The sequence below is a fragment of the Sus scrofa genome, chromosome 1 (assembly GCF_054392235.1).
Source record: "Sus scrofa isolate SSC_HxYL_T2T_F1_AM1 chromosome 1, Sscrofa_HxYL_maternal_Yorkshire_Landrace_v2.0, whole genome shotgun sequence".
NCBI lineage: Eukaryota > Metazoa > Chordata > Mammalia > Artiodactyla > Suidae > Sus > Sus scrofa.
Genome location: NC_139383.1, coordinates 26,039,760 through 26,065,981, shown reverse-complemented (window position 1 = coordinate 26,065,981; position 26,222 = coordinate 26,039,760). Strand labels below are relative to the sequence as shown.

The 26,222-nt window shown below is 42.8% G+C and overlaps 1 protein-coding gene across 3 annotated transcripts; it reads left to right on the top strand.

Moving 5' to 3' along the window:
* Positions 1-16,523: 16,523 nt before the first annotated feature.
* Positions 16,524-25,933, top strand: HEBP2 (heme binding protein 2). 3 transcript variants are annotated; one of them, XR_014845451.1, is made up of 4 exons: positions 16,524-16,719; positions 17,285-17,420; positions 18,410-19,414; positions 20,371-20,495. XR_014845451.1 is itself a non-coding variant. In XM_001928562.6 (4 exons), exons 1-4 carry the CDS (start codon positions 16,618-16,620, stop codon positions 23,753-23,755), a joined length of 618 nt encoding a protein of 205 aa, XP_001928597.3. In that variant the 5' UTR covers positions 16,524-16,617; the 3' UTR covers positions 23,756-25,933. The 3 variants fall into 3 exon arrangements, 2 of the variants coding, with proteins under 2 accessions (XP_001928597.3, XP_005659235.2); XM_001928562.6 differs by lacking the exon at positions 20,371-20,495 and adding an exon at positions 23,557-25,933 and having other exon boundaries at positions 18,410-18,590; XM_005659178.4 differs by lacking the exon at positions 20,371-20,495 and adding an exon at positions 23,557-25,933 and having other exon boundaries at positions 17,285-17,426; positions 18,410-18,590.
* Positions 25,934-26,222: the final 289 nt, after the last annotated feature.

Genomic DNA, 26,222 nt, shown 5'->3' with positions numbered 1-26,222 from the left:
GAAGAAAATAAACCATTAACTAGGAACTGCCAAACAACAGTCCCTAGGCCAAATCCCACTTGCAGACTGTTATCGTAAATCCTGTAAGACAAAACCAATCTGTACTTTTTTTTTTTGTTCTTCCTAGGGCTGCGCTCGCAGCATATGGAGGTTCCCAGGCTAGGGGTTGAATCAGAGCTACAGCTGCTGGTTTACACCACAGCCACAGCAATGTCAGATCTGTGCCGTGTCTGAGACCTACACCACAGCTCATGGCAACGCCGAATCCTTAACCCACAGAGCAAGGCCAGGGATCCTCATGGATCCTAGTCAGGTTTGTTAACTGCCAAGTCACAACGGGAACTCCTATATTTTTTAATAGTTGAAAAAAAACATCAAATGAATAAGAATATTTCATGACACATGAAAAGTATATGAATTAGAATTTTGGTCTCTAGAAAGGAAGTTGTTAGAGCATAGCCATGCCCATTTGCCTGTGGCGGCTACATGAGAGCTGAGTAATTACAGTAGAGAATATATGATCTTCAAATGATCTTCAAAGCCTAAAATATTTACTCTCCGCTCCTTAAAGAAAAGTTTTGCTGACCATTGCTACAGACCAATGGACTTACCTCAAATTGCATGGTAGAATTACTCAAGGAACTTTCAGAAATACTGATACCAGGACCCATCTAGACCAATTAAATAGAAATAGAGCCAGTGAATCTATTACAAAGGCAAGGCTGAAAGCCATTTCTCTACGTAATGTGAGTGCATACAATACAAGTGAGCTTCAACCTGGACAGATTTAATAGGTTTAGAGAAAACGAAATAAATCTAGCTTCGAACCATCATTTATAACCCCAAATTCTCTGCCATCAGCCTAAGTTTCACCTGTCACCAATTCAATTCACAAAGCACAAAGCGGTGTTTGCAACCAGAATGTTAGAAACAACAGTGTAAACAGTACATCCTTGTTTAAATGTTGACCCAACTGGCACACATGGGTGGTACTGGTTGTTAGCACTCCAAGACAGAGTGGGAGTGGAATTGAAGAAAAACAAACAGAGGAAAGAACTAGACTGTTAACAGCTAAAAAGTATTTGGGGAAACAATTATAGCCCAAAAGGATTAACGGAAGGGAATAATATAGCAACAATGACCAGAATGTAGACGTTTTCACTAAATTCTACACTGGATCAGAAAATATCACTCAGGTATCATTTTATAAAAAGGAAAAGGGGTGCAGTTCCTGGTCTGGCCTGGAAGGAGCTTGAAAGTCATTCCTCCATTCTAAAAACAAGAAAAAGCCGAACAAACTGAAAAATCACCCACTCTTAAATCCATGAGAGAACGAAGGTCTCAGGGCAAATCTCGGGCCCTCACATTAGAGAGACAGGGAGACACAGAAAATCACAACTTACCAGAGCGGAAACCCACAAGCAGAAACCTCCTCAGGAACCAGTGCCGCAGTCAGGAAAGCTGAACTGTATTTGACAGGTGGCTGGAGCCGCAGAGTAGACAAATCGGAGAATTAAATATTCCAGAGGAATCCACACTTTGTGAGCTTTGCCTCTAGGAGCCCTACTAGACTCTCACAGTGGAGATCTGAGAGGAAAATCTTCTTGTGTTTCCTGAAGAAGGAGCCGAAGAGGAACCACCTTGAAATGTGCCAGAGCACTCACTTCTTAACAAGGTCCGCCTGCAGGAGAAGCTATTTTCTAGGGCCTAACCTGCTGGGATTTTATCTGTGCCTAACTGACCTAGGGGAAGGGAAATGCCCAGCCCCAGCTGGCTCTATTCTTACACTGGGGAAGCGAAATACGCAACTCCTGCTCCTCTAGGCATCTTGTTCCAATTAAGGGGGGGGAGTGGGGCAAAAAAAAAAAAAAACCCACAACAACAGAGAAGCACGTGTGACGTTCACAGCCCAGCAGCACAGGCTCATCAAAAGACTGACACCTAATCATAAAACTATAAAACATTTTCCCTTCCCCCACACCTAACCACCACATCATTAAAGGCCTATTTACTGCAGTTCCTTTTACTCAGTACAAGTCCATCTTTCAAGAAAAACTTGTAAGGCATACTAAAAGGCAAAAGACAGACACCATTTGAAGAGCCAGAGCAATGTTCAATCCCTGGCCCAGGAACATCCACATGCTGTAGGTGTGACCAAATGCATGCATATATAAATAAAGACATACGTAAATTAAAAATAAAGGCATGGAGAAAGATATGCCATGCTAACACCAGTCAAAAAAATTCAGGAGTAACTCTACTAATTTTAGACAGAGCAGACTTCAGAGCAATAAAAGTTATCAGAGATATAGAGGAGCATTACATAATAATAAAGTGGAATAGATTCAGATATGGCAAGAATGTTGTTAGAATTATTACACCAGGAATGTAAAATAAATATGATGAATATGCAAAGGGCTAATGGAAAAAATAGACAACATGCAAGAACAGATGGGCAATGTCTGCAGAGAGATGGAAATTCTTAGAAAGTACCAAAAAGAAATGCTGGAACCAAAACACTGTAACAGAAATAAAAAAATGCATTTGATGGGCTAATCAGTAGGCTGGACACAGCTGAGGAAAGAATTTCTGAGCTTAAGGAAATGTTAATAGAAACTTCCAAAACAGAGATGCAAAGAGGGAAAAAAAAAATGGAAAAAAAACCCAAAAGATAATATCTAAGAACTGTGAGACAACTATAAAAAAGTGTTACATATGTATAATGGGAATACCAGGAAGAGAAAGTAATAGGAGAAATATTTGAAGCAATAAGGACAGCAATTTTCTTTAAATTAATGTAAAATGCTAATGTCAGAGACATCAATCATGAATAGTTCCAAAAAACACTACACCTAGGCATATCATATTCAAACTACAGAAGATCAAAAATAAAGAAAAATCTCGAAAGAAGCCAGAGGAGAGGAAAAAAGCCTTACTTATAGTAGAGCAAAGATGAAAATTACATGCAACTTCTCAGAAACCATGGAAGTGGAGCAGAGTGAAATTTAAAGTGTTCAGAAGGGGAAAAAAAATCAACCTGAATTCTGTACCCTACAAAATTATTCTTCAAAAGTGAAAGATAAATTTAGACTTTCTCATACAAACAAAAACTGAGAGAATTTGTTTCCAAAAGACATACCTTGAAAGAAATGTTCAAAGAGATTCTTCAGAGAGAAGGAAAATGATACAGGTCAGAAACCTGAATAAGAAACGAAGAGGGGAGTTCCCGTTGTGGCTCAGTGGTTAACGAATCCGACTGGGAACCATGAGGTTGCGGGTTCGGTCCCTGCCCTTGCTCAGTGGGTTGACGATCCGGCATTGCCGTGAGCTGTGGTGTGGGTTGCAGATGCGGCTCGGATCCCGTGTTGCTGTGGCTCTGGCGTAGGCCGGTGGCTATAGCTCCGATTTGACCCCTAGCCTGGGAACCTCCATATGCCGCGGGTGCGGCCCAAGAAATAGCAACAACAACAACAACAAAAAGACAAAAAAAAAGAAATGAAGAGGATTAGAGAAGGAATAAGTGGAAGTAAAATAAAACCTCCTCATTTTTCCTAATTAATTTACCAGATAACAGTTTGTTCAAAATAATAATAGCAAAAATATGTTTGATTATAGTTTATGTTTAAGTGAAATGAATGAAGCAATGACCACAAGGAAGAGAAGGGAGGAGGGAAAAATTAAGACTATTTTATTATTGTAAGGTACTTGAACTACCCATGAATAAGTATAGTGTTTTTGAAAGGGAACTTAGATTAATTGTAAATGTATGGTGCAAATGCTAGGGAAACCACTTTTAAAAGTTAAAAAAAAAAAAGTATAATGGATATGATAAGAAACAAGAGAAAATGAAATGCTATAAATGCTTAATTAAACCACAAAGGCAGGAAAAGGGTGGAAGACAAAAAGAGAAAAAAAGAACAAGGGCAATGAATAGAAGACAGAAAAAAAATTATATAGATTTAATCAACAAATCAATAATCATCTAAAACTTTAGTGGTCTAAATACACCAAATAAAAGACATATTGTCAGAGTGGATTTTAAAAAAAGACCCAATTACATTTTGTCTACAAGAAACCCGCTAAAAACATAAATACAACAGATGAATGGATTAAGAAGATGTGGTATATATACAAAATGGAATACTACTCAGCCATAAAAACAGAACAAAATAATTCGATCTGCAGCAATATGGATGGAACTAGAGACTCTCATACTAAGTGAAGTTAATCAGAAAGAAAAAGACAAATACCATATGCTATCACTTGTATTTGAAATCTAATATATGGCGCAAATGAACATTTCTATGGTAAAGAAACAAACTCATGGACTTGGAGAACAGACTTGTGGGTGTCAAGGGGGAGGGGGAGGGAGTGGGATGGATTGGGAGTTTGGGGTTAGTAGATGCAAACTATTGCATTTGGAGTATATAAACAATGAGATCCTGCTCTATAGCATAGGGAGCTATATCTAGTCACTTGTGATGGAACATGATGGAGGATAATGTGAGAAAAAGAAAGTGTGTGTGTGTATATACATGAATGACTAGGTCATTTTGCTGTACAGCTGAAATTGACAGAACCCTGTAAATCAACTATAACAGAAAAAATAAAAATACATTTAAAAAAACCCATGAATACATGCAATTCCCTAGGGGCTCAGTGGGCTAAGGATCCAGCATTGTCACTTCTGTGACTTAGGTCATAGCTCTAGCATGGGTTCAATCCCTGGCCCAGGAACATCCACATGCTGTAGGTGTGACCAAATGCATGCATATATAAATAAAGACATACGTAAATTAAAAATAAAGGCATGGAGAAAGATATGCCATGCTAACACCAGTCAAAAAAATTCAGGAGTAACTCTACTAATTTTAGAGCAGACTTCAGAGCAATAAAAGTTATCATAGATATAGAGGAGCATTACATAATAATAAAGTGGTCAATTCTCCAAGAAGATATAATAATCCATAATGTACATATACCTAACAACCAAACGTCAACATATGTGAGGCAAAAACTGAATGAACTACAAGAGAAACTGCTGAATCTACTATTAACAGTTGGACACTAAAATATCCCTCTATCAGAAACAGACAGATCGAGAAAGAAGAAAAATCAGTAAGAACATAGTTGAATTGAACAGCATCATTAATCAACTGGCTAGAGTAGACTTCTACAGACCGCTTCATCCAACAAGAGCAGAATATACATTTTTTTTCAAACTCATGTGGGACAATCACCAAGATAGACTGCATTCTTGGCCACAAAATATACAGTAACATATTTAAGATAATAGAAGTCACACAATGTTTGCTCTCAAGACCACAGTGGAATTAAACCAAAAATCAGTAACAGAAAAATAGCTTGAATATCCCCCAATACTTGGAGCTTAAACAGCACACTTCTAAATAACACATGGGTCAAGATGAAATCTCAATATAAAGTTGAAAATATTTTAAACTATATTAAAAGGAAAAGACAACTTATCAAAAGTCGTAGATGAAGAAAAAACAAAGCTTAGAGAAAAATTTATAGTGTTGAATGCATACGTTAGAAAAGAAGAAAATCAATAATCTAAGTTTCCACCTTACAAAACTAGAAGAGCATTCAACTATACTTTAATAAAAAATAATTGATACTCAAAAAAAGAAAAAGAAAAAGAAGAGCAATTCAAATCCAAAGCCAGCAGATGAAATTATAAAAAAGTAGGGAACAAATAAATGCAAATGAAAACAGGAAATCAGTGAGTTCATTGATTAGCTTCATTGATTGTAACAAATGTACCATTCTGACATGGTGTGTTGATAGCAGGAAAGTTTACCTTTAAAGAGAGTGGAAATAGAAACTCTCTGTACTTGCTGCTCAACATTGCTGTGACCCTAAAACTGCTCTAAAAAGTAAAGTTTTTTTTAAAGGGAAAGGAAATAATAGGTTATGTAAAAAATTATTTTCTAAATATTTTCATAGCAAGAAGTGATTCATTACAGACTTGTTGTTGCCAAGGGGAAGGTGGGAGGGAGTGGGATGGATTGGGAGTTTGGGGTTAGTAGCTGCAACCTATTACATTCAGAATAGATAAGCAATGAGGTTCTACTGTATAGCACAGGGAACTCTATCCAATCTCTTGGGACAGAACATTATGGAAGATAATATGAGAAAAAGAATGTATATATATGTAAGACTGGGTCACTTTGCTGTGCAGCAGAAATCAACTCAACATTATAAATCAACTATACTTTAATTTTAATAAAAAATAAGTGATTCATGCACTATAGTATATACATCTAACACATACATGTCTATACACACATAGTATGCATTTGTTTTATTTATGTATATGTAAATACTATATATACAGTTACATATGTAGAGGGTTTGTTTGTTTTTGGCTATTCCCTTGGCATGTGGAAATTCCTGGGTCAGAGACTGAGCCTACGCCACTGCAGTAACCTGAACCGCAGCAGTGACAACACTGGATCCTTAAGCTACTTCACTACAAGGGAACTCCCAGAGACTGTTTTTAAAAACATGTTAAGTGCATATCAAGAGGTGAAGTTTTTCTTGAATTACTCCAGATAATCCTCAGTATTCTTTCACCCTTCCAGTATTAGAATAAAGCATGATAGGCATCAGCAAAATTTTAAATCCCACTGTATACTCAGTGCAGTGCAAGACCTTGCAATATGGAGTAAAAACATATCCTTGTCTCTAATACCCCAAAGTTTTCAGACAATACACATAGTTGGATGTTCTGAGGAGCCAATATTAGCATTCATCTTCTCCATTTGGATTCTGAACAAGATGAGGCAAAAGTTAAGTATTCTGAAGAATATTTGGTTCTAAATATTTCTTGGTTTTAAATTATCCATTATTTACTCCTTTACCACATTAATAAGACCTGCTTCAGAGGGTTGTTGGTTGGGTCCAATATTGAAACACACGTCTGCCATAAGGGCCGAGTAAAGTCCACTCCTTTCTGTATTTATCATCCCACACAACACATCACATGTGCACACTCTCTTGTAGGGAAACGAAGACATCAGGGCCCACCTGTCCATCAGCCTCACCAGACACCATGCCCGGAGCTCACATTATTCTTAGGGGCCCACAAAAACATTTTCATTTCTTTTAAAATCAGACTTGAAAAAATTAACTTTAGGGGGTCAGAGATGATACTCATATTTATACCAACAGAGTCATAAAACATAATAGTTGTATTTCTCTACAGAGGAAGGGCCTCACCAAGGCAAAAGTGCCTGGGGCCACCGCAGTCATAATGCAGACCTGAGAGGGAGACAAGCCCATCTCAGTGCTAGCCAAATTCAGGCAAGGAAACAAAAGAAATCTGAATTTTTTTCAGAGGAAAGACAAACTGGTTCTCTCTCTCCTCCCCTACACATGTCCAGTGGTTCTAGCCACACCTGCCTCCCTCTCTCCTTCCATTTAGTTAATGTCACATAACAACCAAGTGAACTCAATAAGTTTTCTCTTATAGGCAGAAAGTACAAGCACACAACACATGTGTGTTCCATGCACAGGGGACCAGGTGAGTTCAAAGGACCAATTTTGGTTCTTAAAGAAATGGTCCAGAGTTTTTATTCACTAAAGACCAAATAACATCCTGCATGTTTAGCCAGATACAACATGCAGAGCCCTAGGGTAAGAGATAACCAGGCATTACTCTTGGTTTTTTTGTTTGTTTTGTCTTTTTGCTATTTCTTGGGCCGCTCCCGCAGCATATGGAGGTTCCCAGACCAGGGGTCGAATCGGAGCTGTAGCCACCGGCCTACGCCAGAGCCACAGCAACGCGGGATCCGAGCTGCGTCTGCAACCTACACCACAGCTCACGGCAACGCCGGATCGTTAACCCACTGAGCAAGGGCAGGGATCGAACCCGCAACCTCATGGTTCCTAGTCGGATTCGTTAACCACTGCGCCACGACGGGAACTCCAAGGCATTACTCTTGGAATCCTCAAAATTATACGAGGTGGATATCATCCATTTGTACAAATGAAGAAATAGATTCAAAAATGCTGAATCATGTGCCCCAGGTCACCAGAAAGTGGGAGAGTTGGGGTGGAAAGCCAGACTCTTAATCCTTGAAGGAAGCTCCTGCTTTTGACCTGAGGGGGTGGCTTTATATGTTGAAGAACATAGGCTGCAGAACTTGTGACTATGGCGGGACTGAAACAATCACAGGCCCAGAAATGGATGTCCACTTCCTGTTCACTGATATTTAAAAAAAAATATTTCTACACTAACACTCTCACAAGTAGAATGAACTGTGTACTGCGGCATTGCTTTGAGCATCCTGTACTACAAAGGCAGGTCCAACAGAATTCTAGCTGTGAATGCAGCATGAGTGGAGTCCAACCTGTCTCTACCTCATCCTTTATGTTCTCAGGTCCAGAGAAGCTAATGTCAACTCAGCAAATGATATTCCATTTGTGCAATCAACATGAACCTGGAAAAACAAACTCCATATTTCTAAACATTAAGTAAATAAATAATAAAAACCAAACTAAAACAAAAATTATATATATTTAAATATGAATTTATATTAATATAAACCTATATTTATATAAATATAAATTTACAAATATATAGTAAAAATGCATAAAATAATGTAATTTGCAAATAATCTTTGTTAAGTAGAAATACAAGCCAGGGACCAGAAGCATCCACCCCAGGGCCAGGCAAGGCAGAATGGGTGTGAGACCCTAAAAGAGATTCCGATTGGATGGAAGATTGGGAAGTTCATCTAAATAAATATTCTTCAAAGCATGGTTCATGAAATGGTACTGGCTCACGAACTGTTTGTTGCCAGTCTGAGATAAGATAAATAGAGAAATTTGACAGCGTTTAGAAATATCATAGGAATGCAGCATTTTTACAAAATCCGCGTACATGATCAGTGAACTCATCTCACTGAACATGGTATAGACTAATTAAATTATTGTTGAATTTGTGGGTTAAGAAGCATATAGTGAGCTAAATAGAGTCTTGGGCAGTAAAATTACATACTGGTTTATGACGAACTAGTTTTTTTTCTTTGTTTGACAGGGAGTTGCACCTGCAGCATAGGGAAGTTCCCAGGGTAGGGGTTGAATCAGAGCTGTAGCTGCTGGTCTACGCAGGCACAGCAACGCAGGATCCAAGCCATGTCTACAACCTACAGCACGCTAGATCCCAGACCCACTGAGCGAGGCCAGGGATCGAACTTGCATCTTCATGGATACTAGTTGGCTTTGTTTCTGCTGCGCCATGACGGGAACCCCATTTTTTTTTTTTTTTTTAAGGAAGAGGGTCCCTCATCACAGATAGTTTGAGAAGCACTAATCTAGAAGATGATATGTGCCAGGACTTACTGCTAAACTTTTCCTTCATCTTGGAGTCAATCATTTTTTTTCCCTGCCACAGCTGTAGCAACGCCAGATCCTTAACCCACTGCTCCAGGCCAGGGATCGAACCCGCAAATTCCGCAGAGACAAGCCAGGTCCTTAACCCACTGAGCCACAGTGGAAACTCCCTTGGAGTCAGTTCTAAATCTGCCACTGACCTCTTCCATGCTTGAGACTTATTCTGAACATTCAGACCCAAACAGCTCAGGTAAGGAACTGCCTGGGAGACCGTATGCAGGGTCTACTGACAGGCTGAGAACTGACTGGCTCACAGGTCTATGTTCATGATTGGGGCAGAGCAGCTCCTCTTCTCAGAGTGGGAGCACTGAAACATTGTAGCACCTCTGTTCTTAAAAGTCATCAGGGCTAGGAGTCCAATTCCTACCAATTCTTTTATTTGTCTTAAAAAATAATGTAATGATTTATGGCAACATCAAAAATCCCATACACAAGGGTTTAAGGGAACATCCTAGCTGTCCTTAGTTTTTAGAAAATGGTCCTTCATTAAGTGATCTATTAGAAACATTTCCTCTTAGCTACATCAAAGATTTAGTTTCTTTTAAGAGCTTTTTGAGAACATGAGCTACCCAGTGCGGTGTATTTGGTTGTCTACTTTTGCTTCAAAGCATGAACCTTTTAAAATCACTCTGGATATCCCTCTTTGTTTTTATAAACACTCATCACAGTCTCAGAAGTTATATCAGCCTCACATTGATGAGAACTGATGCTTTAATTTTTAAAGACATTCTCAGCTTTAGACCTTGGCTTTTTCCTCAGCCCCACATTTAATAAATGTTATCTTCATTTTCTGTGGCCCATGAGAAAGGTGGTTCACAGGTGCTTCTAAAAACACTCAATCACAATCTACGTGTCTGATAAATTCTGGCTGGTGTTCATTCAACATTTATCAAGCAATTATGTGTCAGGCACTGGGCAAAGTGTTTAATGTAAACGGGGCTTCATGGGTTGTTTTGTGTCTAAATAATGGATGAGTATTAAAATTCTCACCAAAACTAAAGGAGAAATCAGGCAAAATAAAAGATTACATTTTCCGCTAGAATACTAAGTTGCTACCCGTTTTACAGTTATCATATTTGAGATAGTGGTAACTATAAAAATGTCAAATGTTTAATTACATTGTGGGTACAAGAATGGCCTCAGAGTAAACCATGACCTAACTGTAAAATATGCGAAAACTAGGACCAAATTTTATACATTTCCGTAACACCTACTACCACGCTATGCATAGATTATATATATGTGCATATTTAAATAATTATAATACAGAAATATATATTATATATATATGTAAATAAACTGTTTCAGTTATTTTTCCTGAAAAAACAAATATACCTCCAACTGCATGGCACAAAAAATTTTATTATGCTCACAGTTTCCGTGGGTAACACTTGTGTATTCTCTATGATATCTGGGGCCTCAGCTTGGAAGAATGGAGGATGTCTGGAAGTGACTCAATGGCAGGGGGCTAGAGTCATCTGCATCCTTGGTCAGTCGCATGTGTGGTGGTTGATGTCAGCTATCAGCTAGGACCCTATATGTAGCTCTCTATGGAGCTGCTTGGGCTTCCCTTCAGCATGGCTGTTGGATTTCTAAGAGTAAGTGTCCTTAGAACTCAGCGAAGTCTTTAATGACCTAGCCTGAGAAGTCACAGTGGGCCCAGGTTCAGGGAAAGAGAGCAGGGAACTTCGTTTCTCAATGGGAGATGTCAAAATCACATTATAAGAACAGCATATTGGATGGGAGATAATGTTGAAATTACCTTTGGGAAATAAAATCTCCCACAAGTATGGAATAATCAACCAATGACTACATGATATCAGCGATCGGCATTAGCAGTTCTCTCAAGTATTTGAATTCTTTGGGAACAGTGTGTGATTGCATCTTCACACCCTCTTAAAATCAGTTAAGGCCCAATGACTTGCTTTGGTCAATGAAATATGGGTGGAAGTGTCTTCTGTAACAGTGCAGGAAGCATTTACAGTCAGTCCTCATTATTCATAGATTCCATATTTGCAAATTCACCTACTTGCTGATCTATATTTTTAACTCCCAAATCAATACAGTACTTTCTTGATTGCACGTGGACATGTGTGTGCGTGTGTGCATGTGTAGAATGGCAAAAAAGCTGAGCTGCTCATTCTCCGTGGAGGTCACACAAGGCTAAGCTCTGCCTTCGAGTTTCAGGTCTCATATAGTAAATGAGTGTCCTTTCCACAGTTTATTTCGTGCCACATTTTTGTGTTTTTGTTGGTGATTTTGCTCATTTATTTACTTATTTAGTCTTTTTAAGTCTGCACCTGGAGCACATGGAAGTTCCCATACTAGGGGTTGAATCGGAGCTACAGCTTCTGGCTTACACCACAGCCACAGCAACGCCAGATCCCAGTGGCATCTGTGACCTACACCTCAGCTCATGGCAACACTGGATCCTTAACCCACTGAGCCGGGCCAGGGATCAAACCCATGTCCTCATGGATACTAGTTAGATTCGTTACCACTGAGCCCACTACAGGAACTCTCTGATTTTTCTCTTTTAAATGCCCCTGACCCCGCCAAGCATAGTGCTAAAGTGCTGCCTGGTGCTCCTAAGTGCAAGAACGCTGTGATGTGCCTTTCAGATATATGTTCTATAAAATGTATTAAGGTATAAGTTACAGTGTTGTTTGTTGTGAGTTCAAAGTTAATGAATTAACAGTATTTATAGTAAATGAGTAATCATCATAAAATAATACACAGAAACCAAGGCTGTACTGGAGTTCCCATTGTGGCTCAGCAGAAACGAACCCGACTAGCATCCATGAGGATGCGGGTTCCATCCCCAGCCCTGCTCAGTGGGTTAAGGATCCGGCGTTGCCATGAGCAGTGGTGTAGGTCACAAACGCCACTCAGATTTGGTATTGCTGTGGCTGTGGTGTAGGCTGGCTGCTGCAGCTCTGATTTGACCCCCTAGCCTGGGAACCTCCACATGCTACACACTTGGCCCTAAAAAAAAAAAAAAAACCAAGGTTATATATTGATCAATTGATGAAAATGTTGCAGCCAGAGGCTCACAGGAATTTAAGTCTGTATATCCTCTAGAATCAATGGTTCACTATTTACTAGTGACCTTATAGAACAGCTGCTGTGAATACTGAGAACCGCCTGGAATTTCTGCTGCAGGAGTCTCTCACATTCTTCCTCTGTGGGGGTGAACTTGGAAGCATCTTGGAGGCCACGCTGCACCATCACATATATGTAAAGCTTAAACAAAATATCTTCAAAATGTCACATAAATGCTTGTTAAATATGAGCTAATAGAAGGAAAAAAATTCTTAAGAAAATTATTTTGCCATGAGTGTAAATCTTGAGGTTTCTGAATTTCATTGAGTTTGTTTTGATATTCTATTAGTTTGAAATAAATCCTTTTCTTTCCTGCCTTCTGTTCTTTTATATGATTAATTAGCACCCTGTAAATATAGATGATTCAGCTTAGTCACCTGCTGTTATCTTCATTAATTGTATGTTCCACATCCTATAAAATGAATGTCTCCAAATTTAGCTTCACTTTTACTACAAATAAAATGCTCCTCCCCTCAAAAGGCATTGATAACTACAAAAGGTACACTACAGATGAAAAGAAAAACAGATTTCTTAAGCCATAATGTAAATAACTTCCTTTTCCCCTTAAAAAAAAAAAAAACCTTCTGTGAAGTAAAATTATATTCTCAACTTGGCAAAGTTACCTAAGCAAGGGATCACATCTGTTACATAAGTTAAAATAAACAGGCTATTTTTACAAAGTCAGAATTTATTATTTAGCCTTCACTAAATAATTCAAATTTAGCTCAGCACGGTAATAGATTTGCTATAAACATTAGAAAATGTCAAGTATCTGCAGGCCACTGCACACCTGTTTGGTCCTGGAAGGGAAAGGAAAAGAGAAGACATCAATTGCTTTAAAAGTTCTAAGTCTGGGAGTTCCCGTCGTGGCGCAGTGGTTAACGAACCCGACTAGGAACCATGAGGTTGCGGGTTCGATCCCTGCCCTTGTTCAGTGGGTTAACGATCCGGCGTTGCCGTGAGCTGTGGTATAGGTTGCAGACGCAGCTCGGATCCCGCGTTGCTGTGGCTCTGGCACAGGCTGGTGGCTACAGCTCCGATTCAACCCCTAGCCTGGGAACCTCCATATGCCGCGGGAGTGGCCCAAGAAATAGCAACAACAACAACAACAAAAAAAAAAAAAAAAAAAAAAGAAGAAGAAGAAAAGAAAAAAAAGAAAAAAGTTCTAAGTCTGGAGTTCCCGTTGGCTCAATGGTTAAGGAATCAATGGTTAAGGAATCCAACTAGGAACCATGAGGTTGCAGGTTCGATCCCTGGCCTTGCCCAGTGGGTTAAGGATCTGGCATTGCTGTGAGCTGTGGTGCAGGTCGCAGATGTGGCTCGGATCCCGAGTTGCTGTGGCTGTGGTGTAGGCCAGCAGCTGTAGTTCCAATTCGACCCCTACCCTGGGAACCTCCATATGCTGCTGGTGTGGCCCCAGAAAAGACCAAAAAAAATTAAAAAATAAAAGCCCTAGGTCCATTCAACAGGATATTCTTTGGCAATGAAAAGGAATGAAGTAATGATACATGCTATAATATGGAGGATGCCTGGAAATAAAATAAGCCAGTCACCAAAGTCACATATAACTCCATTTAAATGAAATGTCCAGAATTGGCAAATCCATAGAGACAGAAAGTGAATTAGTGATTGCCAGGGGCTGGGAGGTTGGAAGTTACTGCTAAATTGTACAAGGCTTCTTTGTGGACTGATGGAATGCTCCAGAATTAGATGGTGATGATGGTTGTATAAATATTCATTTAGGGAGTATACTAAAAAAGCAATGAGTTGTACTTTAAAATGGACGTTTATCTTATGTGATTACACATCAAAACAAAAACTTTTTAAAGCATTAGTCACACCCACTGGAGTAGCTATAATAAAAAAGCCAGATAATAAGTGTTGGGAAGAACGTGGAGAAACAGAATGCTCATACCCCACTAGTGAAAACCTAAAATTGTGCAGCCACTTTAAAAAACAGTCTGGGTTGGGAGTTCTTTTGTGGCACAGTCCATTAGGGATCTGGCATTGTCACTGAGTGGTTTGGGTCACCACTGCTGTGGTGCAGATTTGATCCCTGGCCCAGGAACTTCCACATGCCACAAGCATGGCAAAAAAAATAAAAATAAAATAAAATAACTCAAAAATTAAAAAAAAAAAAGAAGCCTGGCAATTACTCAGAAAATGAAACATGGAGTTTGCATTTGACCCAGCAATTCCATGCCTAGGTATTTACCCAAGAGAAATGAAAACATATGTCTGCACAAAAACCTGTACAAGAATGTGTATAGCAGCATTGCTGTTTACAGTAGTCAAAAGTTTGAAATAATCCAAATGTCCACCAAATGATGAATGAATCAATAAAATGTTTCTCTAACTGAATATTTTTCAGCCATTAAAAGGAATAAAGTACCTACTCATGCTACGTGAATGAACCTTGAAAACGTTTTGCCATAAAGCATTCCATTTGCTATGGTCTGCATGTTTGTGTGCCACCAAATTCATATGTTGAAATCCTGAAACCTAGTGTGATGCCATTAGGAAGCAGGGCCTTTGGAAGCGATTAGGTCATGAGGGTGGACAGCTCATGAGTGGATGTGTGCCCTTATAAAAGAGACCAGAGCGGAGTTTCTGCTGTGTGCAGTGGGTTAAGGATCTGGCATTGCTGCAGCTGTGGCATAGGTCATAGCCGTGACTCAGATTCAATCCCTGGCCCAGGGAACTTCCCTGTGCTGCAAAAAAAAAAAAGAGAGAGAGAGACCAGAGAAAAGCTCCCTTGCCCCTTCCATATGAGGGTAGCAGGAAGAGGGCCCTCATCTGCCCTCTTGTTGGCACCCTCATCTCAGACTTCCAGCTTCCAGAACCGTGAGAAATAAACTTCTGTTGCTTATAAGCTACCCGGTCTGAAGATTTTTTGTTATAGCAGCCCCAGTGTAGTCAGCCACTGTATGATCCCATTTATAGGGAAGGTTGAAAATAGGAACAAAGAGCAGATTAGCCAGTTGCCTAGGACTGGGGGATGGAGAATTGAAGAGTGATGGCTAAAGGGGTTTCAATAGGGTTTCTGGGGGGGGAGGGGTTGGAGGGATGATGATGGTGTCCTAAAATTCATTGTACTGATGGTTGCACAACTATGAATATACACTAAAAACCATTGAATGGTATACCGTGTATGAGTGAATTACATGACATATGAATGTTTTTCAATAATTGTCTTACAAAAACTTTTACCATCACTGGCCACCTCTTCCTGTTCCCTCTCTTCTTCTCTCTCTCCCTCCCCACCTTCCTCACCTGGTAGGTCTGGCAGGATGACTCAGGGGTTTGGAGGGCATTTCAGGGTGGGGAGGTGGGAAAGGACAAGAAACCAGGATAGTTGAAAATTTTCTCCAAGTGTGACTGTGGCCCCACCCACTTCTTTCCCCTAGGATCCCTGACGGCTGTTGGGGACCGAAGCAGCTGTCTAGGTGCGAGTGGGGTCACTCGCCCCTGGCTGGATCCCGGGATCCAACCCTCGCAGGGAGCCCTCCACACACAGGGGTGCAGACTGGGACAGCCAAGGTCAGAGTCTGAAGAAGTGTACTCCCACCCCAGCCCCACTTCCTGCCAACTTCGCTGAGGTCACTCATGAGGATGGGCCTCGATCACATGCCTCCCAAGGAGTGGACCCGGCAGCAGAACCGGCTCCCCGCGCGGGTGGGGTTGCGGGAGAGGTTCCTGGACCGGTTACACCAGAAACCCCATCAACCAGCTGCTTTGTCCGCCTCCGCCCCCGGCTCCCACAGTGGACGCCTTTTTAAAACAAGTGCGGGGCGGGAAGGACCCCCAAAGAAAGCCGGGCAAGACGGATCCTACCATCCTGTCTCAGAGGGAACGCATACCAGAGTGGCCAGCTGGAGCTGCCCGGGGTCGGGATCGCGGTCGCAGCGCCCCCTCCCGGCCCAGGCCTGGCAGTGTCCCACGGACACGGGGATCCCGCACTGCGGGGAGGGGGGCCGCGCCTCTGCAGGGCGGGGACTGGGGGACACGCAGGCGGGGCGGCCCGGAGTGGCCCAGGCGCGGCCTCTGTCCCGGCGCAGCTCACCAGGCTCTTCTCCTGGAGTGTCGGCGCCGCCCATGGCCGAAGTGCTGGATCCGGACCCCAGGACAGCCGAGTGCTCGGAGGCCCCGGCAGTGGAGACGCCGGGCTGGGAGGCCCCGGAGGACACTGGCCCCCAGGTAGGCTCCGTCGCGGAGCGCGGAGGATGCCGGCCGGACCGCGGGGAGGAGAGCGCGCGGCCGTCCTCTGGCTGATTTGCGATGAGGCCGGAAGGTCCCGTAGAGTTATTTAAGTAAAAACTATAGTTTTTAGAATGATATGAGTCCCATCCCTGCACAAACGGGAAAATGCGTCGGTGAGCCATGACCTAGGTACTGGCTACAATTCAATTTCTTTTCTTTGAGGTTTAAACAAACAAACAAACAAACAAAAATCGATCTTGTCCCAGAACCCGCGGTGGGACCTCTGGTCGGAGATGGCAGAACAGCGGCCTGTTTTAACCTGAGCTGAGCCGACTCCCCGCTCCCCTGCAGGTGGGGCGAGGCCTCCTGTATCTCCAACTGGGGAGTGCGGGGGAGGGGCCGTGCCCGGAGCTAAGAAGCCAGAACCTCAGGCGGGACCCCAGGGGCACAGCCCCTGGGCGGGCCGTCCCAGGTGGACCCGGGATTAAGGCACCTGTACTGTTGCATCTCACGCTGTACCTTCTTAGACTGGCTTCCGCAACTTTTTCCTGTTCCATCTTAGCCCGGAAGTTATGAGATCCGCCACTATGGACCGGCCAAGTGGGTCAGCACTTCAGTGGAGTCTACGGACTGGGATTCAGCCATCCAGACTGGCTTTACCCGGCTGAATAGCTACATTCAAGGCAAAAACGAGAAGGGTGAAGGCAATTTACCTTGTAATTATATATACTATATTGTGGTTCGGTCCTCTGGCTCATTGAGTTTTCGTTTATTAAAGAAGTATCTTTTAGAATGGAAAAATAACCAGATCATCACTTAATGGTTGAAGACAAGGACTCTTAGCAGCCTCTAGAGGAGAGCAGTACTCAGCAGTGCTTTTCTGCCCCTGTTCTCCTTGTCCTTGATTCTGCTGGCTCAACTGGGCCTCTGTGTAACTCAACTTAAGGCCTTTGCATGCTAATGCTTTGAGATGATTTGGTGACTGGTAGGGTAAGAGACATCAGGAGGTAGGAAGGTATAGGAACACAAGACTCAGAGTCTCAAGATACATCTTCTGGTCTGGTTCTGAGGCTGTTTATATTTTAACAGGTCACTTAGTGAATGGGTCCTCAGTTTCTGAATTGTAAAAATAATGATCTGGTCTAAGTGATCTCTCATTTTCCCTTCTATCCCTAAGACTATGGAATTTATTAATGAAAAATATTAATAGTACAGAAAGTGTTCAGTGTGGCCAGTGGGTAGTTGTCATTTTGGCCTTTTTTTTTTTTTTAAGATGAAAATTATCTTAAAAGTATTTGTGGCAACAGAATAAAGTAAATCAAGAAACTCCGATTAAAAAATAATAAATATTGGGAGTTCCCGTCGTGGCTCAGTGGTTAAGGAATCCGACTAGGAACCATGAGGTTGCGGGTTCCATCCCTGGCCTCGCTCAGTGGGTTAAGGATCTGGCATTGCCGTGAGCTGTGGTGTAGGTTGCAGACTCGGCTCAGATCCCAAGTTGCTGTGGCTCTGGCGTAGGCCTGCAGCTGTAGCTGTAATTAGACCCCCAGCCTGGGAGCCTCCATATGCCTCGGGTGCCGCCCTAGAAAAGGCAAAAAAAAAAAAAATTAGGTGAAGATTTTAAATGTAGTCTAAATCTGCTTTCACAGTGTCCTTTGCATTTCAATCTATATGTTTTGTGGCACAGAGATGAAAATCAAGATGACAGCTCCAGTGACAAGCTACGTGGAGCCGGGTTCAGGTCCTTTTAGCGAGTCTACCATTACCATTTCCCTGTATATCCCATCTGAACAGCAATCTGATCCGCCCAGGCCTACAGAGTCAAATGTCTTCATTGAAGACAGAGCTGAAATGACGGTGTTTGTACGGTAAGTGGTAGATAATTTATAGCCCTGCTGACTGCTGATTTTACTTGCCAGCACTTGGAGTTTAGCTCCTCTGCAATTTAGCTTCTATGCCTTTCACCCTTCCTTAAAAACAGGTCTCATGCCTTTTGTTGTGTTTTCCTAGTGCCTTAGTTTTATGTTACTATGGATCTGTTGCAAGAAATAACTCATTAAATGAGGAGTCTGTTGCTTACCTGCAACAAATAAGACATAATACAAATTATACTCCCCCCCAAAAGCATAAGATTGTCCTTGTTTGCCATCTAGTTAACTCTGAACAAAAATGCCTTAAAACACTGCATGCATGGGACCCCTCCTCCCCACTGCTAGGTTCTGAGACCCCAAGCTCTTGCCTTTGCTCCCTGAGCCAAAAGGATGGTAGCTGCTTCCTGCAGTTCCTGCCTCTGTTGGTTTCCCGGGTTCTTTTCAGTTTTTCAGACCTCTGATGCCTGTTCAACTCATTCTTTATATTAAATTTTCCCTGTTGGTATTTTTAAAAAACCTCCCCCAGTATATAAGATAATAGTCTCATATTAGAGTTCCCTTTATTCCTTTTTCACGCTCTCTGCACTACTAACCTGTTAGACTCCGTCCCTCTGTCTCTGTTTCCTCAGCTCTCACGTACCTGCCCTACCGGTACAACCCCAGGCACCTGCGCTCCCTCTTTGAAGCTGCCTCTGTCACCCTGACCCTCAGCAGTGCACTTGCACCTGTCACTCAAGGGCAGTGCCTTCGTGCGATCCATGTTTACCCTGTAACTCTCAGAAGGTCACTTGTGTCATTCCTCTCCTGGTTCTCTCCCTCCAGTGGCGCCACATCCACTCTCCACTCCCGAGGTCACTGCCGATGCCTGTTACTGACCCTCCCGTCATAGCAGACTTGCTCTAGGCCATCTGTTCATGCCGATTCAACTCCCTCTCAAATTTAGTGTCTCCAGCCTTGATTTCCCTGCCTGCTGGGCATCTCCACGTGGCGACTGGAACAGGGGATCAAAGTCAACAGCTCTGAAAATGAGCCTTCCCCCAGGTCCCAAACTCTCTGACCTTGCAGTGCCTGTTTCAGTAAAAAGGCCTCTTCAGCCTGACAGACTCCCCAGCAAGGACCTCTGAGACCCTATCAGCGCACTCTTCCCTGACAGCCAGTCCCCAGACCCAGCCCATTTGCCTCAGGAATGGTCCTGATTCTGCTCCCTTTCTCCCTGCTGTTACTTCCTAGGGCTCTCACCTTACAGGTGCCACAGCTAAGTCAGCTTTGCTACCCCAGTACTTGGCACAGGCCTGACCCTCACCAGATACTCTGACACTTAGCAATCTCAGGTCCCCCTGACCTACTGCACCCGTGGCAGGCGGAAGTTCCTAGGATTGAACCCGAGCCACAACAGTAACCCAGGCCACAGCAGTGACCACACTGAGTCCTTAACTGTCAGGCCACCAGGGAACTCCTCAATCTTGAATCTTAACAGTTTTGCTTCAAGAGCCTCCCAGCTGCTCTCTCCACCCACCAGCCCTCTTCTGTCCCCCACCCTCCACTCTGGAACCCCTGATCTCCCTTACAACAATAGCAACTGCACGTAATAGCAACTGTTACTGCATTAAAAAATCTCTGTCAGGGAGTTCCCTTCATGGCTCAGCAGTTAACGAACCTGACTAGGATCCATGAGGATGTGGGTTCAATCCCTGGCCTCGCTCAGTGGGTTAGGGATCCGGTGTTACCATGAGCAGTGGTGTAGGTCACAGATGCAGCTTGCATCTGGCATCGGCAGTGACCTCGGGAGTGGGCCGGTGGCTACAGCTCTGATTAGACCCCTAGCCTGGGAACCTCCATATGCAGCAGGTGCAGCCCTAAAAAGACAAAAAGACTAAAAAATAAAATAGAATAAAATAAAAATCTCTGTTCCTCTTGCTTCAGAGCGACATTGAAACTGTTCACAGTGTACACGATGCCTTCATAACCTGGCCCCAACCTGTCTCCCTGACCACTGTGCTCCCCCACCTGCCCCCTTGGTGAACAGGCCACTTCTTCCACATCTCTTTACTTTTGACCTCAGACAAGTTCTTCATATTTCCCTTGCCGAAATCTCCGCAGCTGTAAAATGTGTATAATCATAGTACCTACCTATCTCACAGAAGTGCCACGAGGATCTAATGAGTTGATTTACCTAAAATACTTAGAATGTGAGCCTGATAGGACTAGCGCCCTCTTCCTTCTCTTCCTGGAGAGCCCATTTTCATCCTTGAGGACTTAGATCAAATGGCACCTTGTCTGTGATGCTTTCCTCCTTTTCTCCAGTCAGCCAGCCACTCAGTCTTGTTATTCTAAATTCTAAAGACCTAATTATAGACTGCAACTGCCTCAAGAATATGGCCACATGTTGCTCTGCCCGTCTCCTTCGGCTCCTGGTGAAGCAGGTGTGTCAGGGGTGGGGTAGGCTCCTGAGTAAAGTCATGGATAAATCATTGCAGAACACTGTGTATTCAGGGGACAAAAGAGGATTTGTAGGTAGGAGGCTCAAGATTTGATTTTGTTTTATTTTTTTGCCACCCCATGGCATGTCGAGTTCCTGGACCAGGGATCAGATCTGAGCTGTAGCTGTGGCAACACTGGATCCTTTAACTTGCTGTGCCTGAGCAGGGACTGGACCTGCCCCCATGGTGCTGCAGAGACACCACTGATCCTGTTGCACCACAGCAGGAACTCCTCAAGATTTAATTTTAATGAAGAAGTGAGATCTGAAACAATTCCCTTTAGGCAGAACATATTAAAAGCTGGCTATTCCTTAAGGAAATAAATGATACATTTAAGAGCCAAAATATCTCTTAACACGTCATTCAGAATTATCATTTTCAGTGAACGTACTGAAAATTACAAACAGTTTTACAGGGTTAGGGTTAGGTTACCAAGTTGTCGTCAACGTTTTATTTTATATACGCGTGCATATGTAGATTCCTCTACTCATTCAACTAGGATTTAAAATATACTGCAGGAGTTCCATTGTGGTGCAGCAGAAACAAATCCGACTAGTATCCATGAGGAGGCAGGTTCGACCCCTGGCCTTGCTCAGTGGGTTAAGGATCTGGTGTTGCCGTGAGCTGTGGTGTAGGTTGCAGACAGGGCTCGGATTCCACATTGCTGTGGCTGTGGCATAGGCCAGTGGCTGTAGCTCCAATTTGACCCCTAGCCTGGGAACTTGGGAACTTTATAGGTGTGGCCCTAAAAAGCAAAAAAAAAAAAAAAAAAAAAAAAAAAGGTGCTGCATGCCAGGGATGACCAGATGCCTGGTAGACATTGTTGAATAGAACAGGCATGGCCTGTATCCTTGAAAGCTTACATCTTATCAGAAAAATGGCAGAAATGATCTTTTCCATTGGCACATTGATAATAAAACTTATGCTGGAGTTCCCGTTGTAGCTCAGTGGTTAAGGAATCCGACTAGGAACCATGAGGTTGCGGGTTCGATCCCTGCCCTTGCTCAGTGGGTTAAGGATCCGGTGTTGCCGTGAGCTGTGGTGTGGGCCGAAGATGCGGCTCAGATCCCACATTGCTGTGGCTTTGGCATAGGCCGGTGGCTACAGCTCCAGTTCGACCCCTAGCCTGGGAACTTCCATATGCCTCGGGAGCAGCCCTAGAAAAGGCAAAAAGAAAAAAAGAAAAAAACTTATGCTAAAGAAGGCACATTAGATATATTTTTGTTTCTGTTTTTCCTATTCTTAACCTTCAAATTAACCATGTTTAGGAGTTCCCACTATGGTGAGCTGGTTAAGGATCCAGCATTGTCTATGCAGTGGCTTAGTCACTGCTGAGGCCCGGGTTCAATCCCTGGCCAGGGGAAATTCCATATGCCATGGATGTGGCCAAAAAATAATTCACCATTATTTACACAACAGCTACCCATCCAGGTCAGCGTGCTGTCATGATTGAATCTCCGGATAGCTTTGTTTATGTACATTAAAACCTATACTTAAAGTTTTTTTCCCCATGTTTTATTCAGATACTTTAACAGTCTTTTCTTCCCCATCCCCATCGTAACCTCCTAACTGGCTCCTTCTCTCCAATCTAGTTCTCAACTCACTGCCTAAATTCTCATCCAGGTCTGATCAAGTTACTTTCTGTTCAGCATCCTTTGGAATAATCTCAAAAGGCCTTAGGATGATATACAGGGTTCTTCCTTCTGGCTCCGACTCACCTTTCTGACCTCATTTTCTGCCTCACTAGGAAACTGCTTTGTATTGAGGGACTTTTGTTCTTCTCTTGTTCCTCCGCTTTCTCTGCCCGGCAAAACCAGCATCCCTTCCAGACCCACCTGAGAGACACACCTGACCTCCCAGGTCATCCTATCCTCAGTGCTCCCGAGCACTTTGATTCCATCTCTGTTGAAGCTCTTCTCGGACTGCATAGAGAGAGGTGCCAAAATGCCCATCTCTTCCCTTAGACTGTAAGTTCATAAGGTCAAAACTACATTATATTCATCTGTGATACACCGCCTGCCTTTTTTCCCAAGGAGGAAAAAGAGAAGGAAAATGCTAGAAAATGGAAATTCTGGGAGAGGCTGCTAAGGGGGTTTCATGGTGGTCCCCTGACCAGGAGCATCACATCATCAAGGAGAGTTTTAGAAATGTAGACGCTCAGGCCCCACCCCAGACCTCCTGAATCTGCTTTTCCAGGTGACACCCAAGCATATTAGAGTCTGAGAAATACCATGTTAGAGCATGAGATGGTGTAAATTCCACATCTGCCCAACAGATGGGACGCATGCCTCCTCCCGGGTTCCCCCACCCCTGCCTTGCCTGGGAATCGGAGGCAGGAAGGGTCAGTTCAGCTGCCGAGAGGGAGCAGCGTTGAGGCTGTGCTCCATCCAGGATCCGTTTCATCCAGCCCCTGCTTTTCTTCTTCGACTGACTTTTGCCTCAGTGTTAAAATCATTGCTGGTCATTTCCTGTCTCCCTTGTAGGTCTTTCGATGGATTCTCTAGTGCCCAAAAGAACCAAGAACAACTCTTGACATTAGCAAGCGTGCTGAGGGAAGAAGGAAAAGTTTTCGATGAAAAGGTTTACTACACTGCAGGCTACAGCAGTCCTTTCGAATTGCTGGATAGAAATAATGAAGTGTGGTTGATTCAGAAAAATGAACCCTCCAAAGAAACGGAATGAGAAAATGAGGGCAAGTCCATTGCCAGGGGCAAAACTTCTGTTTAACATAGACATCAACATTACCTGTAAGCAAACTGTGTCTGGTTTTTCTTTTTCTTTTTTTTTTTTTTTTGTTGTTGTTGTCTTTTTGCCTTTTCTAGGGCCCCTCCCTTGGCATATGGAGGTTCCCAGGCTAGGGATGGAATTGGAGCTACAGCTGCCGGCATACATCACGGCCACAGCAACTCGGGATCCGAGCCGCATCTTCGACCTACACCACAGCTCACAGTAATGCCGGATCCTTAGCCTACTGAGCGAGGCCAGAGATCGAACTCGCAGCTTCATGCTTCCTAGTCAGATTCGTTAACCACTGAGCCACGACGGGAGCTCTTGTGTCTGGTTTTTCTACCTGAGAGCACCACTGTGAATTGAGCTTATTTCCACGGTGCCTTTTTCATCCTTGATGCTTCAGATACACAGATAACAGGGGACACAATTCTTTAAACATGGAAATTGGCCTTTATTTCTATGAGGCTCCAGGGAAACGTCCTGTTACTTCCTCTTTCTTCACTTTATCACATTCATGTTGTCTTATTTCTCCTTGGCTTTGTGTCAGTTGGATGTTACCTCCTCCAGATATTATTGATAAAAATGTTAAAGTTTATCCTGTGTGGAACTACTAGGCTGTCAAGCCTGGAGAGGTGAAATTTGGTTAGAAACAAAAATCAAATTTCTGTTGTGGCCGCCACTGGTACTTTCTTTGAGAGCCCCTTTCCCTCTCTGCCCACTGCCCTCACTACACAAGAAAAACTCACACAGTTCCCAAAGTGCTGATAATAGTTCATGACAAAGAATACACTTGTGAAGTTAGGGACTTCCTGTTTTATTTTGATCCTCAAGAAAGGCTTGTTTTTCCCAAAAGAAATGTATATAAACATAGAATTTTTAAATTCATTTGAATTTTTTAAGTAGGCAGTATTTCTGGAGGTCATATAAAAATGATTCAGGGAGTTCCCATAGTGGCTCAGCGTAATGAACCCTACTGGTATATCCATGAGGATGCAGGTTCAATCCCTGGCCTCACTCAATGGATTAGGGATCCGGCATTGCTGTGAGCTGCAGTGTGGGTCGCAGACGCAGCTTGGATCTGGCATGGCTGTGGCTGGCAGCTCCAAGTCAACCACTAGCCTGGGAACTTCCATATGCTGTATGTGCAGCCCTAAAAAGCAAAAAAAAAAAAAAAAAAAAAAAAAGAGAGAGAGAGAGAGAGAGACTCATTATTCAAAGTGTGGGTTGCTGCAAAAGCAAGGAGGTTGGAATCCTGACCTCATTACTGGAAAGCAACCATCCCGGAGAGGACAATGTCACATCCAGATACCTGGAAGCCTCTCATGGGAAGATCACAGCTTTACTGTGAGCTTCCAGGGGGATGATGTTGTAGGCATGAAGGAGAGCAGGTTGGAGCTCAGTAACTTCCCAATAGGTAAAGCTGCCCACAAATGACATTACTTTCATTCCCATTATTGTACGCATTCAGGCAGGGGCCATGTGATCACTTATATGGGAGACTTGAATATCCAGCGGATGAAAGGATGAGGCCAGATGATGCTCAAGGTCCCTTCAGCCCCAATATTAGATGATATCTCTTAACACTAGTCTCCCTAACCTGGATACAGTAGACCAACATACCTTATTAATGGTTTCCATAGCTAACCATTTATGGATTGTCTTCTAGATGCACTATTTCATGTAAATTCCCACAGTCAACCCTGTATGAGACCTTGTATTGTCATTTGACAGATTAAGTCATGAGGCACAGAGATGTTAGGTAACTTGTCCCAGAGGCAGCTGTAAGGACAGAGGCCGATTCCAGCCCAGGCAATGGGGCACCCACTGGCAGTCAGTGTTCGGGAGTGTAGCTTTCTCAGGCCATCAGTGGCTGGGACTGTGTGGAGGTGTTCTTGCTGCATGTCGTGCATGCAGAATAAACATGATCATGACCTCAGAAGTACCTTCTTAGACTGTAATTGGGGTACAAAACAAGCTGTATTTCCAGTTTTGAAATTAGTATATGGATCTACATTTTAAAATCTCAGACAATCACTTTCCAAAAGTATTTGCTTACATGGAGTATTTTTTGATCCTTTGCATGTTTGTGTTTGCCAAAAATAAATTTCTTTTCTAGCTCATTCACTGAAACCAACTGTAGGTCACCTTCTAGTCCTCCCACTGATGAATGTCCACAGTACTAACGTTTACTGGTTTAAGGTAAATATTTGTATATTTATTCCACAGCTCTGTATAAAAGAGGCATCTCTTATGCAATGAATTCCATTTTAGATGAGAAAAGGATATTTCTGATTGCCAAAATTTAATTGTAATTTGCAACACATTCAATAAAAAAAGCAATATTGGAGTTCCCACAATGGGAACCTCAGAGCTAATGAACCCGACTAGTATCCATGAGGATGCAGGTTTGATTTCTCGC